Source organism: Aptenodytes patagonicus, chromosome 1, assembly GCF_965638725.1.
Source record: "Aptenodytes patagonicus chromosome 1, bAptPat1.pri.cur, whole genome shotgun sequence".
In the NCBI taxonomy this organism is placed as follows: Eukaryota; Metazoa; Chordata; class Aves; order Sphenisciformes; family Spheniscidae; genus Aptenodytes; species Aptenodytes patagonicus.
The window spans coordinates 67,968,273-67,982,684 of record NC_134949.1 but is presented as its reverse complement, the minus strand read 5'-3'; the positions used below and the strand labels follow the sequence as shown (position 1 = coordinate 67,982,684).

General features: G+C 41.9%; 1 protein-coding gene across 3 annotated transcripts in view; it reads right to left on the bottom strand.

Annotated features, from left to right (window-relative positions):
* DENND5B (DENN domain containing 5B) overlaps positions 1 to 14,412 on the bottom strand; it is a 118,752-nt gene that overhangs the window by 65,527 nt on the left and 38,813 nt on the right. Inside the window, exon 2 of one of the 3 annotated variants that reach the window (XM_076340660.1) lies at positions 4,907 to 4,972. The exons of the other annotated variants lie outside the window; for them this stretch is intronic. Coding sequence (XP_076196775.1) covers positions 4,907 to 4,972 — 66 coding nt within the window. The remainder of the gene's footprint in view (positions 1 to 4,906; positions 4,973 to 14,412) is intronic. 3 annotated transcript variants of the gene reach the window in all.

The window sequence follows — 14,412 nt, the reverse complement described above, 5'->3', positions numbered from 1 at the left end:
GCTGGGACTGCACCTCACCCCGTTGCAAGAGCTGCTGTGCTGAGTGAGCTGGGGAGCCAGGTGGAGGAGAGCTAGCCAGCTCTTCTGACAGCACTTGCTTTCAAATGCATTCAGAGAACGGGTTTAAAAATCTTTTCCTTCCCAAGAGATCTCTGGGATTTTTAAGGATACGGGTATTTTTATACAGTGGCTCATTTTTAACACATTATTTAGACACACTGCAGCATTATATTTTCTACTATTATGTCTGTCTCATTGATTTTGGTGGATAACCATGGGGGAAGGAGAAAAGCAAATAAGCTTCTACAAGGATATTTTGTACTTCAGAGGAGAAAAGGTCCAAGATGATGCAACGCTGCAGCCATATTTCCTGGGGCAGGATAAATGCAAGTGGTAAGATGTGAGGAGCTCTGGCAGGGGAATCCAGCCTGCTTCTGGAATTGCTCAAGGCAAACCAGAAATCCAGCAAAAGCGTATGCATCACAGAAATAAAGAAAACTGAAGGTATCAGCTAAACTGGATCAAATTAAGAGACATGTTGGGGTTTAGCTGATTAGCTCATCACATCTGCCAAGTTGGACCAGACTTGCCACCAGCTGCTATGGCAGTCCAGAGCACAAGCTCTATGAAGATCCTCTCCATGCTCGGTTACAAAGCTCAGACTGAAGTACACAAAACCAGAGACCATTACTCTATTACAGAACATGGCAGCAGAATAACCTCTTATTTTGGCCCAGAAGTTCTTTGAAAGAGGCATTTGAAATAAAGATATAGTGTCATCCACTGATTTCTGACGTTTCACAAAATAAAAATCCCAACAAGCAAAGCCAGTAAAAATTCTCTCTCCAGGTATGCACTTAAACATACTTGGCAACATTTTTAATTCTTAGTATCAAACAGTAATTAATGTGCTTGCATAATCAACTAAATATGCATGAAGTTATTTCCTATTTAGATCTTCAATCTTCACATCTGACATACTTTACCTTACAACAGTGAATTAGCAGAAAGGCAGCTATTTGATGCTGAATTTCTTTGGTTGCTTCTACTAAAAGTTTGAAGAGCATCTGGATGACTTCATTAAGTTCTCCACTGCTAACAGAAAGTCATTGCGGGAGTCCAAATTTCTTTAAAGGTTTCCTTTTTCATAACCAAAAAACATTAACGTAACCTGATTGATGCTAACTGGGTAATTTGTGTGGTTCAGAGGCACTCATCACCTCTGCAGTTCACCCACCAGTGGAGCCCCTCGCAGGTTTTTTGGGGGCCACTTTTCCAATCTACGTTGTACGGGTGTTTTAAAAACACCTTTTGCTTGAAAAATAGCCTGCAGTGATGACAGTCAACAACTAAATCGATTAATCATCTGGTATTAGCACAAAACTGTAAATGGGAGTCCAGCAGCAATGCACATTAATCATGTCATTTACTGTTTCTAACGTTTGTGCGCACTTACAGGCACCAAAGAAATGGGGGCAGGCTTCACCCGGGCTCCCTGCGTGCTGGACATGCTCGGGTGAGCCCCACTTGTAGCACACCTACGACATGTGGCATTTCAGGGGACATGGCTCTGTGCCCTTAGATTGAGTGGGACAGCAAACCACCCGGCTTTCACCTAAATAACTTCCACATGCGTCCTGAAGTGGAGCGTTACATATGTGGTAGCTTTACCTATCTGTTTTTGCAGCACAGTCTAAGCTTGTGGTGGAGCAGAGAGGGCAGCTGCCGCATGGTGCCAGGTGCTGCCTTGCCTTTAACCTGTCCTTCGGCGTTACAGAGGCACTGGCAGACTCTGGAAGCACATCAGACTGCTCAGAGAGATTTGGGAAGCAATCCTGGAAGGCTTCTCCATGGGAAAATATCCTCCTCTCCTAGTTTGGTGGCTCAATTACTAACTAACCCCACCAGATGAAGCTGTACTTATTTCCAAGTCAGACCAAAAATTCTATCACTGGGGATATAAGAGTGGGGAAGGCCCTGATTTTTTGCTGTTCTTGTTATTGAACATCCTTCGTCTCGTTTTCCCTATAAACCACCCCCCGATCTTGATGGGCAATATTCTGGCAGCATCTGGAACCAGTGGAGAGGAACAAGGTGTATTTGCCAATAAACCATTGTAATCATGAAAAACTGAGGGTTTCAATCAGCATTTGGAAATGACCAATAATTTGTATGCTGCTGCAAATACTCGTGCAGTCATTTAGGTGTCGGAGAGGTGTGAAAACTTTTGTTTATGAAGCACAAGTTTTGCTTTAAGAAATCCAGCTTTCCAAACCCAGCGTAACAATGTTCTAGTAGGCTGACAACATGGATTCATTTTATCCAAGAAAGTAAGTGGCACAGATAACTTACCTTTGCAGAGTCCCTGCAGGGTTTTCATTTTACTACTATGGTGGTTTTAAAAAGAATAGAAATTAAAGGTAAAACACATACACAGAAAATACAATTTTCTCAATCAGTGATCATGAGACAAAAGAAAAGAGCCAAGAAACCACACTGGAGTGAATCAATCAAAGGGAATAACATCGCATCCTCCACACAAAGCTGCCCCTGGGAAGCCAGGCAGGGTAAGCTTTTAAAGGAGATGCATAATTTAGGAAAGAAACAGTACAAGGATACGACAGAAGGCAGCCCGCATGTCAGGGTGAAGTGTCATCCTTTAGCCAAACTAGCAGGAAACACCCCGACTCTCACCAAAATGAGATGAGAGACGTGGACCGTGACAGCCAGCTCCACGCTGACAAGCAGCTGGAAGAGAACCGCAGGAAGCAAAAGCTTCTTGGCAAACATGAGGGAAGGGATCTGGACCGAAGGGTACCTGATACTACCAACTCTCAGGGTCGGTAGTTCTGAGCTGCTGAGTCACACGTGGCAGATAAAATTTGTTTAGCTGTTATTCTAGGCAAACGGTGAATTTTCATTAAATCTACTATATGCTTTTAAGTGTTTGCTTGCTAACTTCCCAAACAGGATTAGCAAGGCACACTAAAAATGAAGCAAGTATCAAATGCGAATTGAATCCATATTCTAAAATATTAATGGCCAGATAACAGTGCTCTGAATACAGACAGAAACATCGTATTTGATGCGTGGTACCGATTCATGCAAACAGCACATCTCATAGGGTAAGCTGCCTCTCAGAGGCAAATTAAAAATTTGGTTTTGAATGGACTCCTTTTGCTTTCAGGATATTTAAAAAAAAAATTCAAGTATTTTTCAAAATTGTGTAAAATGTGTCAGATTCAAGTTCCATTTCAATCAGATACTACATCCTATGTAACTTTTGAACAACTTGCACTTTCCCTTAAAGGCACTCCTTTTTAAAGGGACCTTTAGTTTCAAATTAAAAGGAAATGGTAAAGTGATGGGTGCTAGATCAAGAAAAAACATGCTAATTTAATTTCAAAATGAAAAGATTTCTCAAAATTAGAGAAGAAGCATCTTCTGTGTTTTGGATGAAGGATAAAATTACTAGGGAAATGCAGCTACAGTTGTGAGGTTGTCAGTCCTGATGGCTTTCATATGAGTGATCATATTTAAAAATTTAGCGATTTTAAGGTTTAAGATCTGTTTTAATCATCACAGCTACGGAGGCATACAAAAATACGTACTAAATAGGCAGAGGCATCCTCCACCCACACCCTCTGGTCCAGGGAACGCGAGCTGTCTGTCGCTCCTTCCAAGCTCCAGAACATAGACAAGAATGCTTGTGACCACAGAAATAAAAATATCTTTTATTCCTTTAGAGGAACATACTGGGAGCATGACTATGCACAGTACTGCACCTCATGGTGACAGCCTCCTTGATAGCTATTTCTAATTAAAAGTGTTCAGCACATCCAGCTATGTTCTTTCCCTGCAAACAGAACTTTGTTAAGCATTGGATAACTGGATGACCCTGCACGAGAAGCAAGTGATGTACAATGAGCGAGTGAGAGAAACAACGTGAGGACAGGAATAGTGCTTGGCTGGGGAGCAACTAAGCTGTTAATTGTCAGGTTCAGGAGATGGTTAGTTTAAGTAGTGCAGAAATTGTGCTCTGCTGCTTTTCTTCTGTGCCTCACCATGACACCAAAGCGGCAGTGGTAGGCTAGTCAGTGTTCAAGGACATTAACTCAAAGGCATTATTTCTGACCACATGCTCTCATAATCTTACAGCAGAGGAGGGAAATGATATCAAAGGGAGGACTGGGACAAGGCAGACAAAACAGTTTTCATTCCAAAATTTTAAAGTCTGAGTTGTCTGTAAGATGGTGGTGGCTTTTTTGGCGGGCAGGAGGGGTGAACAGGGTCTAACCTGCCTCTTGCATGTCAACATGTACAGGAATTGATGGATCATATTTAAGCAGGAAGCCCTCGTGGGTTGTGTACCCTATCAATACATCTACGTGATTTGGCTTTTTTCTGGGGTGTCTGAGTGGACCTCACTAATATTGCTCTTTAAATCTAGACTGCAAAACATGCTTCCTTGAGGTGTCAGGAACCTTTGGGTCTCTGTAGCAGAAATTGGTGGAGCTGGACCTTTCAGTACCCTTCGTCCACAAATCTACTTAACTAAGCCCAGTCAGATTTCTTGGTAAGTATCCTCTAATACAGCCTCACGCAAGATACTGTTCAGTCTTTACCAAGCACAATAAGATCTAGCAATTTGTATGTCCACCAATATACCTGACACCACTAGTGGCATTTCGTTGGAGAGAGGAAGCACATCTGCCAAGAGAGCTTCAAGAAAAAGACTAAAATTTATCAGCTATTGATTTAAATTTGGTGAAAGAATGAAAAAGTTGAGGATTTTTGGTTTTGTTTTTAAACTCTGACCCTTAATTTGATTCAAGGGGAGTTGGAAGACAGAAAATAAAGAGAGAGAGAGGGCCTGGTGATTGTTTTGTCCTTAATGCCTCTTTACCTGAGGTTTTGTCTGCAGTATCAGAGCTCTTGCCATGGAGATCTGCTTCTAGCCATTTGTACAAGACTACACAACATAACAAACAGAGATAAAAAAAGCAAGTATGAACAAAATGAAAAGATATACAAATGTACTGGGGAAGGGAAAAATGTGAAGCAGACATTAAAACACTCCCCCCTTGCAACCTCTTTTCCCCCCACTACTGTCAAAGGGTAAATCCATGTGATAAATAAAACCCTCCACGACTGTATTACTATAAAGGTGTCGAATGCATTGACAGACATTGTAGAAATACTTGTCAAAATTAGTAACAAGATTAAATTCTCAGTACTTCAAACAGCATGCTGCTGTACAGCTTCCCTATTATGAAAGACAGCTTTGTTCATATATTGAGCCGTTCCAGAGCCTGTGAAACTCAGGGGGGAAAACCAACAGTTCTTTAACTGGTGTTGAACTAAACCCAAGAGGTTTTCTTTAGTATAATACTGTTAGCCATGTTGTTACACCTTCAATGCTGTACTGCATGCCATTTTCAGGACTTTCTGAAGTTACCCAATAGTTCTGCTCCTCATTTCTGTATCATAACAGGGTGTTTTTAGACAAAGATTTGAATAAATAAGCTATGTTTATAACTTGGATGAACAATTTTAATCTCTTCCAGTAACAGCTACCCCAATAGGCACTGGTAATGGAAGAGCTTCCTGCTGGCATGTCTAACTGGGGTGTCTTCCAACTGGTTTGCTCATCTCCTGCAGAAAAACAAAAATGTTTTCACAAACACCATGGCATTCCTTCGTCAAAAAAGTCCCATTCATATGCTACGCAAAGGCATTACGCAATCCTCCTCGAGTTAAATCTATTTTTATAAACCCGGAGTGTATATTAAAGCTGCAATACCATTGACCTCTCTGGTCATTCAGTTTCTAGGTGTAAATTCAGAGTATTTCCACCATGGCCTCCTACTTGAGCTGTTAATCTAGGCACCAGTTCAGAGGATCCAGATAATTCTGCCAAGGCTGTATTTTCTGGGAAGGCAGCCCTTTGGCAGAGGGCACAGAAGCTCTTTCAATAAAGATTTTTAGATTTGAATTTGTATTTTAGGATAATTTTCTCGTTTCTTTAGGAGGCACCTGTAGGTAACCCATATTCAAGTCTGCAGGTCAATGTTTTTCCACTCCAGGTGTCTTAAGCTATTTCATTCTACTTTTGAGCTGTTTGAACTAAAAAGTAGCATAAATATTTAAATTAAAGGAAACAAAACAAACGATTGCCTACTGATTTTCTGGCAACACATTGTCAGAGCATTCATTTAATAACTTGGTCCAGAAAAGCATAATCTCTGCCACAATCAGGACTCCAAACTCTCCTGGTTAACAGCAATGAGCCAAAGCTGGCGACTACCCCATACCCACAGTGCCTTTACAAGCCCCTCTGCCAGGCTGCCCTCACAGCTCTCCCCAAAAGTCCTTTACAACTTTATCATTCAAAGGGAATTTGGCACCGAGCTTCCACAGACTTAGCCACCACCTCTGCAATAGGAAAAGCAGAAAGGAAAGACGTAACAGCTGGTGAAGGGATGCATAGCCTGATGTGCCAGGACAGGTTGTGGTTTTGCTACCCGTTTCAGTATTTTGACCGTTTATCATCATCAATCCTATGGCTAAACAGTCACAGAAGTTAAGTAAACTCCTGCAGAAGAAGTCAAATCGCAGAAGATCATTGACACCAGCGATACAAATACAGAGCTACGAACACTGTTGTACAGCCTAATTCTTTATACAAACACAATGTAATGGAATATGACTATTGCCACAAACTAATTACACTTAGAAAAGGCTCAGTATTTCAACAATCCTTTTAAAAAGGAGATTTGTTCACCTAAGGGTTATTGCACAAGTCTAAATAAAGAGAAAAAGGCTAAAAACTAACACGAGCAGTTTAGTTTGCCATCATCCCTTCCTTCTGACCTTGATTAAAATACTTGCTCTCTGCCTACAGAGTAACATTATACAGCACCAACACTGTCAGCTTCTTAAAATAGCCCCAGTCCCAGCTGCCAACAGACCAAACACCCCACTATACCAGCAAACAAGTATGAATTACGCCATCCCTTTTGCACAAAATTGCATCATAATCTTGTCAAATCCAAAAAGTCATAGATTAAATTATGTCAGTTTGGGTGATTTTTTGCAGTGTGGTGGTGGTGGGAGTTTAATAAACAGGTACCAGTGGCACAGTACTCCTGCACGATTACCTTGGGGTCTGTCCCCAAAGGCTGGAACGGATTAGGAGGAAACAGTGGAGCGGGTATAAAACTGGACCTGTACTTATAGATATAGGGAATTATTTACACCTCAGGCCTTTATTTTCTCTAGAAATCAAGGTGTGTGGAATTCACTCATTCTGGTCGTGCTGCCACACTGCCTTTCCAAGCATGGGCGCCCGGGCTCCTGATCCACTGCGGGGCAGTATGCAGAGAGCACACCCCAGAGGTCCTTGGTCTATCCTATTTATATACAGCAAGTGGCATATTTTCTTTTTTTACTGCATTTTTATATTCAAATCTGCTGTTCATTTTGAATGCTTGATATGGAAAGAAGGAGCATTTTTACTAATAGAGAAAACAATTTGAGCAATAATTAAAAGTTCATTTAAATTCAAGTTTCATACATCATTATTCTTAAATTGCCTGCTAACCTTTCAGTTAGTTACATAGCAAGTGAGTAATATACGCAACCATAAGAAACCGAAGGGTCTGAAATCCATCTCTCAGTTCCCAGAAGAACATTAACGATGGCAGAGCAAAAAAATGTTCAAGCAAGAGTGAGAGACCAGCTCAGGTCCTTAAACACAGCAGGATGCCAAAGCCCGTACGGCGAGGGGATCCCTGGCTTTGGAGCAAGAGGCACCTGCCTGCAGGCTTAGGCTGAACCACCAAGGAAGAAAAAGCATTTTTAGGTGCCATCACATCCTCTGTGAAGCTTGGACGGTTTCCTACTCAGTGCAACACCCGTTTCACATGTTCACCTCCCTCCATGGACTGAATGCAGAATGAGGTATCCAGTCATGCCTTTTGCACAGGACTCCTTTCACGCTTGCGCCTTCTACTCATTTACAAGGGCAGGATCAAGTTCAAATGTACCTGATTTCTGTGTTAAAACATGATGCCACATTCTCAGACTGGTTTTGGAAACATACAAACATCATTTTCAATTCAAATGAATCTTAAAGCAGGTTTTCTCCTCTACTCCCCTCGGACAGAGGTAACACAAGTCTTGTCTTAAGATCTGCTTTATTACAGTTGGTATTTCTGGAGATGAGAAAAGGGAAGAAAAAAACCCCCCACGAACAAACAGAACGTGTCATCCTAAAAATCCTTGTACCACTACTGTTCAGGTTTGTGTGCAAGAATGCAGGAAAGAAAGGGGAATTCTTCAGTAAATTTTGCTTTGGGGCTTTTTTAGTACAAGAACAAGCAGCTTTATTTTCATTCTTTATTTTTATAATTACAGTACATTCAGTTATCTTTTAAACTGGCCTGTATTGAGACAGATTTTTTTAAACCACTCCGCAATGCACATAATATCATGCAGCGCTATTAGTCCCCCTTGACTCATCAGGATGGCAAGTTTCAGGTGTTTTGTTACTTGAAGCTAGAAGCAGTTTCACCAAAGCTGCGTTTACACAACAGCAGAGTGTGAATAAATTCACTGATATCACCTTCTGCCACTGTAATTAAGCTCGGTTTGCAAATCAGTACAAGAAAAGAAAGAAGCTTAATTTGGCCTGGACCATTTTCAGCACTAATCAACTTTGACATAAACAGAGCACGAAGATGCCTGTCCTGCAGCTCGAATAGTCAGCTACGCCTGATTCAGGATTTTGCTTTTTGGCGGCCTCCTTTTTGCCCTCAACTTGCAGAAGCTTGAGGCCTCGGTTCCCTGGACGTAGCACTGTTACACTGGGCAACAGACTCTTCTGGTTTAAAGGAAGCCCTTGCTTTCTGATGTCCCCAAGGGCTGTCCCTTGATGTGCTGAGCCACAAAGAGGATACAAAGTACTCGTGGTTGTTTTTATCGGCCACACAGAACCCAGCCTGCAAAACTGTCTTCTACATCCATCAGCACTCTCCAGAAGGAAGCTATTCCCAGTTTCTGAAGATTTTTCTTCTTCAAACAGCACAATCCACAACCCAACAGTGGCACTCAAGCTGGCAACTTAAAACAGCCTGGGCAGGGACAACCTTTTCACACTCCTTGAAGAGCTGGCCCACACCTGCAAGGTTTAGACAACTGGTTTTATCAGTGGGGCAAGAGGTGGATTTAGAGAGCGTGGACCCAGAATTAGCTCCTCACTGTACTGAGTTACCTTTTTTGCAAACCCTTTACAAGCAAAGGGTCACAGCAAGGCAATGCTTGCCTGTCAAAGCTGCAGCTGCTAAGCTTTATGAAAACTTAGTTGTATGTGGTTTTGATGGGAAGGGGGTCCAGCAAAGAAAGAACTTTGCTTCTTGTAGTCAGGAAAGCTCTTTCATTGGCATGAAGTAGAAACACTCCCTTGTGTAGCACAAACCGATTTAGTTTAGGGGGTTTTGAGAAACTGCTGTTTAAGCTTCTGCCAACAATTAATTGTCCTTATGACAGTCTCCCAAGAGCCGGTCTTCCGCCAGTTTTCAACAACTGAACCCTTTTAGAAAAAGAAAAGACAAAAACTTTCCACACACTGAAAAGTCACAAGCACCCACAGGCAAGGTTTGAAGTTACCAGAGCTCCCAGATGGAAAATAGTGGTGAGCAGGAATGAAGATGCGGGCAGATGAGGATCCGCTGCCCACACAGCCGTATTGGCCCTTCGAGCTGATATTTCCACTTAAGAGCTACCTGAGAAACCATTTCATTTTGGAGATTGCTCTCAGATGCTTCAACCCAGGTGTACTACAATAATTGGAGATAGCATATTGCTGCAAATGCTTCTACTGTGGGCAAACCTGCCACTGAAGGAACAAGACATTTATACGACATGCTGGATGATGCAGTTCTGATTAGCTCTTGAAAAAAACAACAATAGAATTTTGTCAACTAAAAGTGTTAGAACATTGTTAAGAGGCAAAAATATCATCATATTGAAAGAAAGATCAGTTCTTGTAACTATTCAGTTACAATACCTCTTCCGCCACAAACATCTTTGCAAGAACCTACATGTCTTTGTCAACACCACCTGCATTTAGAAACTGAAGATCAGGCTGCTGCCAGTGAGTTTACAGAAGGGATCATTAAGAAGCTATCAGTGCACAGTAATTGCACATCTAAGCCACATGAAAAATATTCTCTACGCTTAAGTAAACTTTAAGTAAACCATGGCTAGTTAGATACAGCTTTAGTTTTTTTCATTGCAGCAGAGCTCTATACATTTCAGACAAAGCATAAACAACCAGATGTGTGCTTTATCACTGCTGACCATTTTGTGGCCAGTTTCCAAGTCTACTGAAAATACAGAAAACTGAAACCAGGACTCAATCACCACGCCACAGTAAAGTGTCAGGATTCAAATCCAAAGGCGTGGATCAATACTAATTTCTGCATCCAAACTAGATTCCAGATGGAAAACTGAAAGCACAGCAGTGTTTCTACCATGCCTCTAGATTTAGTTTAGATCCCTACAAAGGGGAGCCCAGAAACGAAATCCTTTGGCTTCCCTTAACGCCCTGGGGACTATTAGGTGCCAAGGCATCTTTGTAAAGGTGGATCTCCATTGAGAAGGCCAGAAAAATAATTGTCTCTGGTTTCAGCTTGCAAATGCCCTTGCACCTCAGACCCTTTCTTCCCTTGTCCCACAGACATCTGAAAATGGAGGCGATTCTGCAGGTGCATTCCTAACCTTTGTGCACCCCAAAAATACCACTTCAAGGCTTCTATGAAGTTTAATCTCCAGTGTATTTTGGGGTTGCCTGCTCTCCCAACAACCCAGCCTTAAACCCCAGGATACACCTTCCACTGTCATCAACAAGATCTCTTAAAGAACACAGGTGAAGTCCCACAAAACAGGCAAAAAGGGTCAGTGCAAAGGGGTCTGTATCTTAAAAGTATCTCCTTTGCCAAAGCCCAGCAATGAAAACCAGTGTCTTACTCCTTCTCCCCTCAAATTTCCACTGCCACTCCAGTAAAAAGCCCTCTGCAGAGCAGTAGATACCCATATAAAAACAATAAACGTTTCTGGGATGTTTTTAGACCCTGAAGATAAAAAGACCGTAGAGAGCCACAAAAAGGAACAAGGCACATTTCCTGGCCTGAAACAGGGTTGAAAAGAGCTGGTGGGACTCTGAAAGAGGAGCTGGAGACATGCACAAAAAGGTGAGTAAGAAATTGAAGTCCACTTTCACCCCAAGTGCATATTTTGCCTGCTATTTTAGTGCCCTGCTAGTAGAGATGGAAGCAGCAGAGAACAGAGATCTAAATAACCCTAAAATTACCTGGCATTTAAGCAAGTGTTTCCTCTCTACCACTAATCCACTAATCTTTTAGTGCCTGGATCCCAGGTTGATTGGCACATTAAGAATACATAAGTAGAAGGCACGTAATGGCTGCTCTCGTTTTTAAATAAGCGTGAGTTGTCACCGACTACAGAGAGGCTAATTCCAGAACAAACCATTTAGAGCCACCCCAGACACAAGAGCCTTCTTGGTCATTGCACACATCTCATGCAAAGCCAACAGGAGTTCTATTATCATATTTTACATTTTCCTTTCGCATAAAGGGGAATTTTGTGGAGTTAAATAGAATACTTCGTGTAATGGAGCAAGCCATACCATGCTGTTTTGGAGACCTCCGTAACTGTTCCAGCATACATTAGAAACGGAGTATTTCATACTGAGCAGAGCAAGGCTGGATTAGGCACGGGCTGCATCACAGCTGAACACGCTGTAGTACCTACAGTCTCTGTGAGTATACTAAGGTCTGGGAAGTCTAATAAAGAGAGGAAAGTGCATGCAAAAGGAAACAGAATTAGCAAAATGTATGGGTATAGCAACACGACTCTGAAAACGATGGTGTCTTGGTGTGACAATGTGGGACATTGAGCACCCAATTACAGAAAACAAGAGCATAATCATTTTGCATGGAGAAAGAAGTTGTTATTCTTTCAAATCAAGACAGGAGATTATCGTTTATGGTGCTTTAACGATGGGTTTCAATAGTACCCCCACTCACATTCCCTACAAAACATAAGCCTACCAACTAAAGAGCATTATTCTATGTAAGAGAGAGCACATGTATAATGTATTCACAACCATATATATGTGCGTGCTCCCTCTCTCCCAAAGAGAGGGGACTGGCAGGAACACTCCGTTACAGATTCAAAAGCTGCCCCCTGCACCTGGGGCTCTTCCCAGCTTCACAAAATGGCCTGAGCAACAACAGAGACGGTCCTCAAACCTGGACACCAGCTGGCTCGTAATTTCTCGCAGCGCTGCCGTAGCATCAGGAGTTCCTGCATCGCTCCCACAGGATTAGAACTCCCATCTCAAATCAGACAGGATACACACACGCCAGATTAAAGAGACGCAGGCATTTGCATATCTCTTTGGGGTTTGACAGGTTTCTGGTGATTTATTCTGCAACATGCAAATACACCGAGAGCATCCCTGATGGGTACCTCCTCAATCCAAAGTTTAACAGGTCTCTGTGTGTTGGATTAAATATTTACATTAAGGAAACAAATTTTTTTTTGATACTTACATAGGAAGCACACACAAGAGGAAAGACCCAAACTATAAATATTTGTGACAATAAATGATGCAGATCTCAGCAGTTACACAGCTGTTAGCAATAAGCTAAGCAGAAGGTAGCTGAGCACAACTATTACTGGATATTTGCTTAACTAAAGCCTGCAGTTTTATTATCAGGCTGAAAAAAATACCTTCTTGTAAAGGACTGTAAGATGATTCACCAATATCAGACTACCACAGACTATAATGAATATTTCAAGGGCTTCACACGTATCCAGAGGATCAGTCCAACGGGGCTAGTCTCCAAGTTGTCAGAAGAACAGGCGATGCATGTGGGGAACAGCATTCCCCTTTGAAATCAAAGAGTATGTATATACACCAGATTAAAGGGATCTGAGCACTCACATACATCCTACAGCTGCAAATTCAAGGGTCATGAAAGAATTACACAACATTAAAACTTCTAGCTAAGCTTATTTATAAGCCAAAACAACAAAGCTTCAAAAATACACTCCTTTTGCCTCTGAAGAAGGCTGCTTGTTAAAGTAGGACTCCACCCCAGGCTTTGAATTCAGCAAGGTTTATTCTGTGTTTATACCAATGTAACAACCTGAATGTGACTTATTTAATACAGAAATACGAAACTTCAACCTGAATCTGTATTTCATAGCATCAGAGTATCAATTTATAAACACCCTGAGGAAGCAGGTATTTTAAATCCGCTATAAAATTAGTGCAGTACCAGTTCTGGTGGTGCTTCTGGTTAACCCCTTCCCAAATTAATCCTTTCCCAAAGAAACATCCTTTTGCCACCTATCCCAAAGACCTGAACTCTTTGGCGTGTTTATCCAGGTATCTCCCTCACCTTTCCTGCTCCTTTTCTTATACTGGTGCTTTCCAACAAAGCAGGTTAGCGCTGAGCCCTGTTTCATTCAGGTCAGCAACACTTTCCACTTTGCAGCAAGGGTGGAGGATGCCCTTGTAATGATCCTGCAACAGCACTATCCCACATCACCTTCCCACCTCTCCATCGCTTCTTCCATGTCTAAAGAGATGATGGATTTTGATGCAGTCTGCAGGGGTAGATCTTGAGCAGCTGACTTAATGGCAGCAAAACCCGAGCCCTATATGGGTACAGCTCCTTCTCATGTTTAGATCAAAGTACAGTCGCCCAACCCGAATGATCACACACGGACCCACATGACTCTGCAATAGTCACCCAGGTGGATTCTCTGACAGAGGTTTGCACTTTCTTAGGCAAACGACAACATTGCTTCATCTCCCTGAACTGTCAGGGCATGTCGAAGAAGCCATGCAATCAACATTGTCTAAAATAACTTATGTTTCCTAAGCCTTTTTAGTTTTTGCTTTGAAAATGCATTTAATCACAACCTTGTGTCAACCTGTAGAAGCAAAAGCACTTATTTCAATACATGTTCTGTCCTGACAGAAGGTCAGCTTTTCCCTTTCCTTAACCTTTCTTTTACTTAACATTTTTGAAATTGTGCTCTTTTGAGAAAGATCGTATCCTATGTGATCGTAGTTCAGTAAGCAAGCTACAGCAGAAGTGTTTTCCAATCACAAAATAACAAAGTTTTTCAAAGGTACCCAACAGAAACCTTCTGCAGTGGCTTCTAAGAACAATCTACACCTGCAATTATCAGAAAGGGGGATGGGGGGGTGTAGAAAATTGCATAAGTTCCTTTGCAGCTTTAACCTCAGTGGCTACCCTAGAAAAAAGCTGCAATGAATTATTTCTTAACATCAAGCCTGTGTCACCTGAG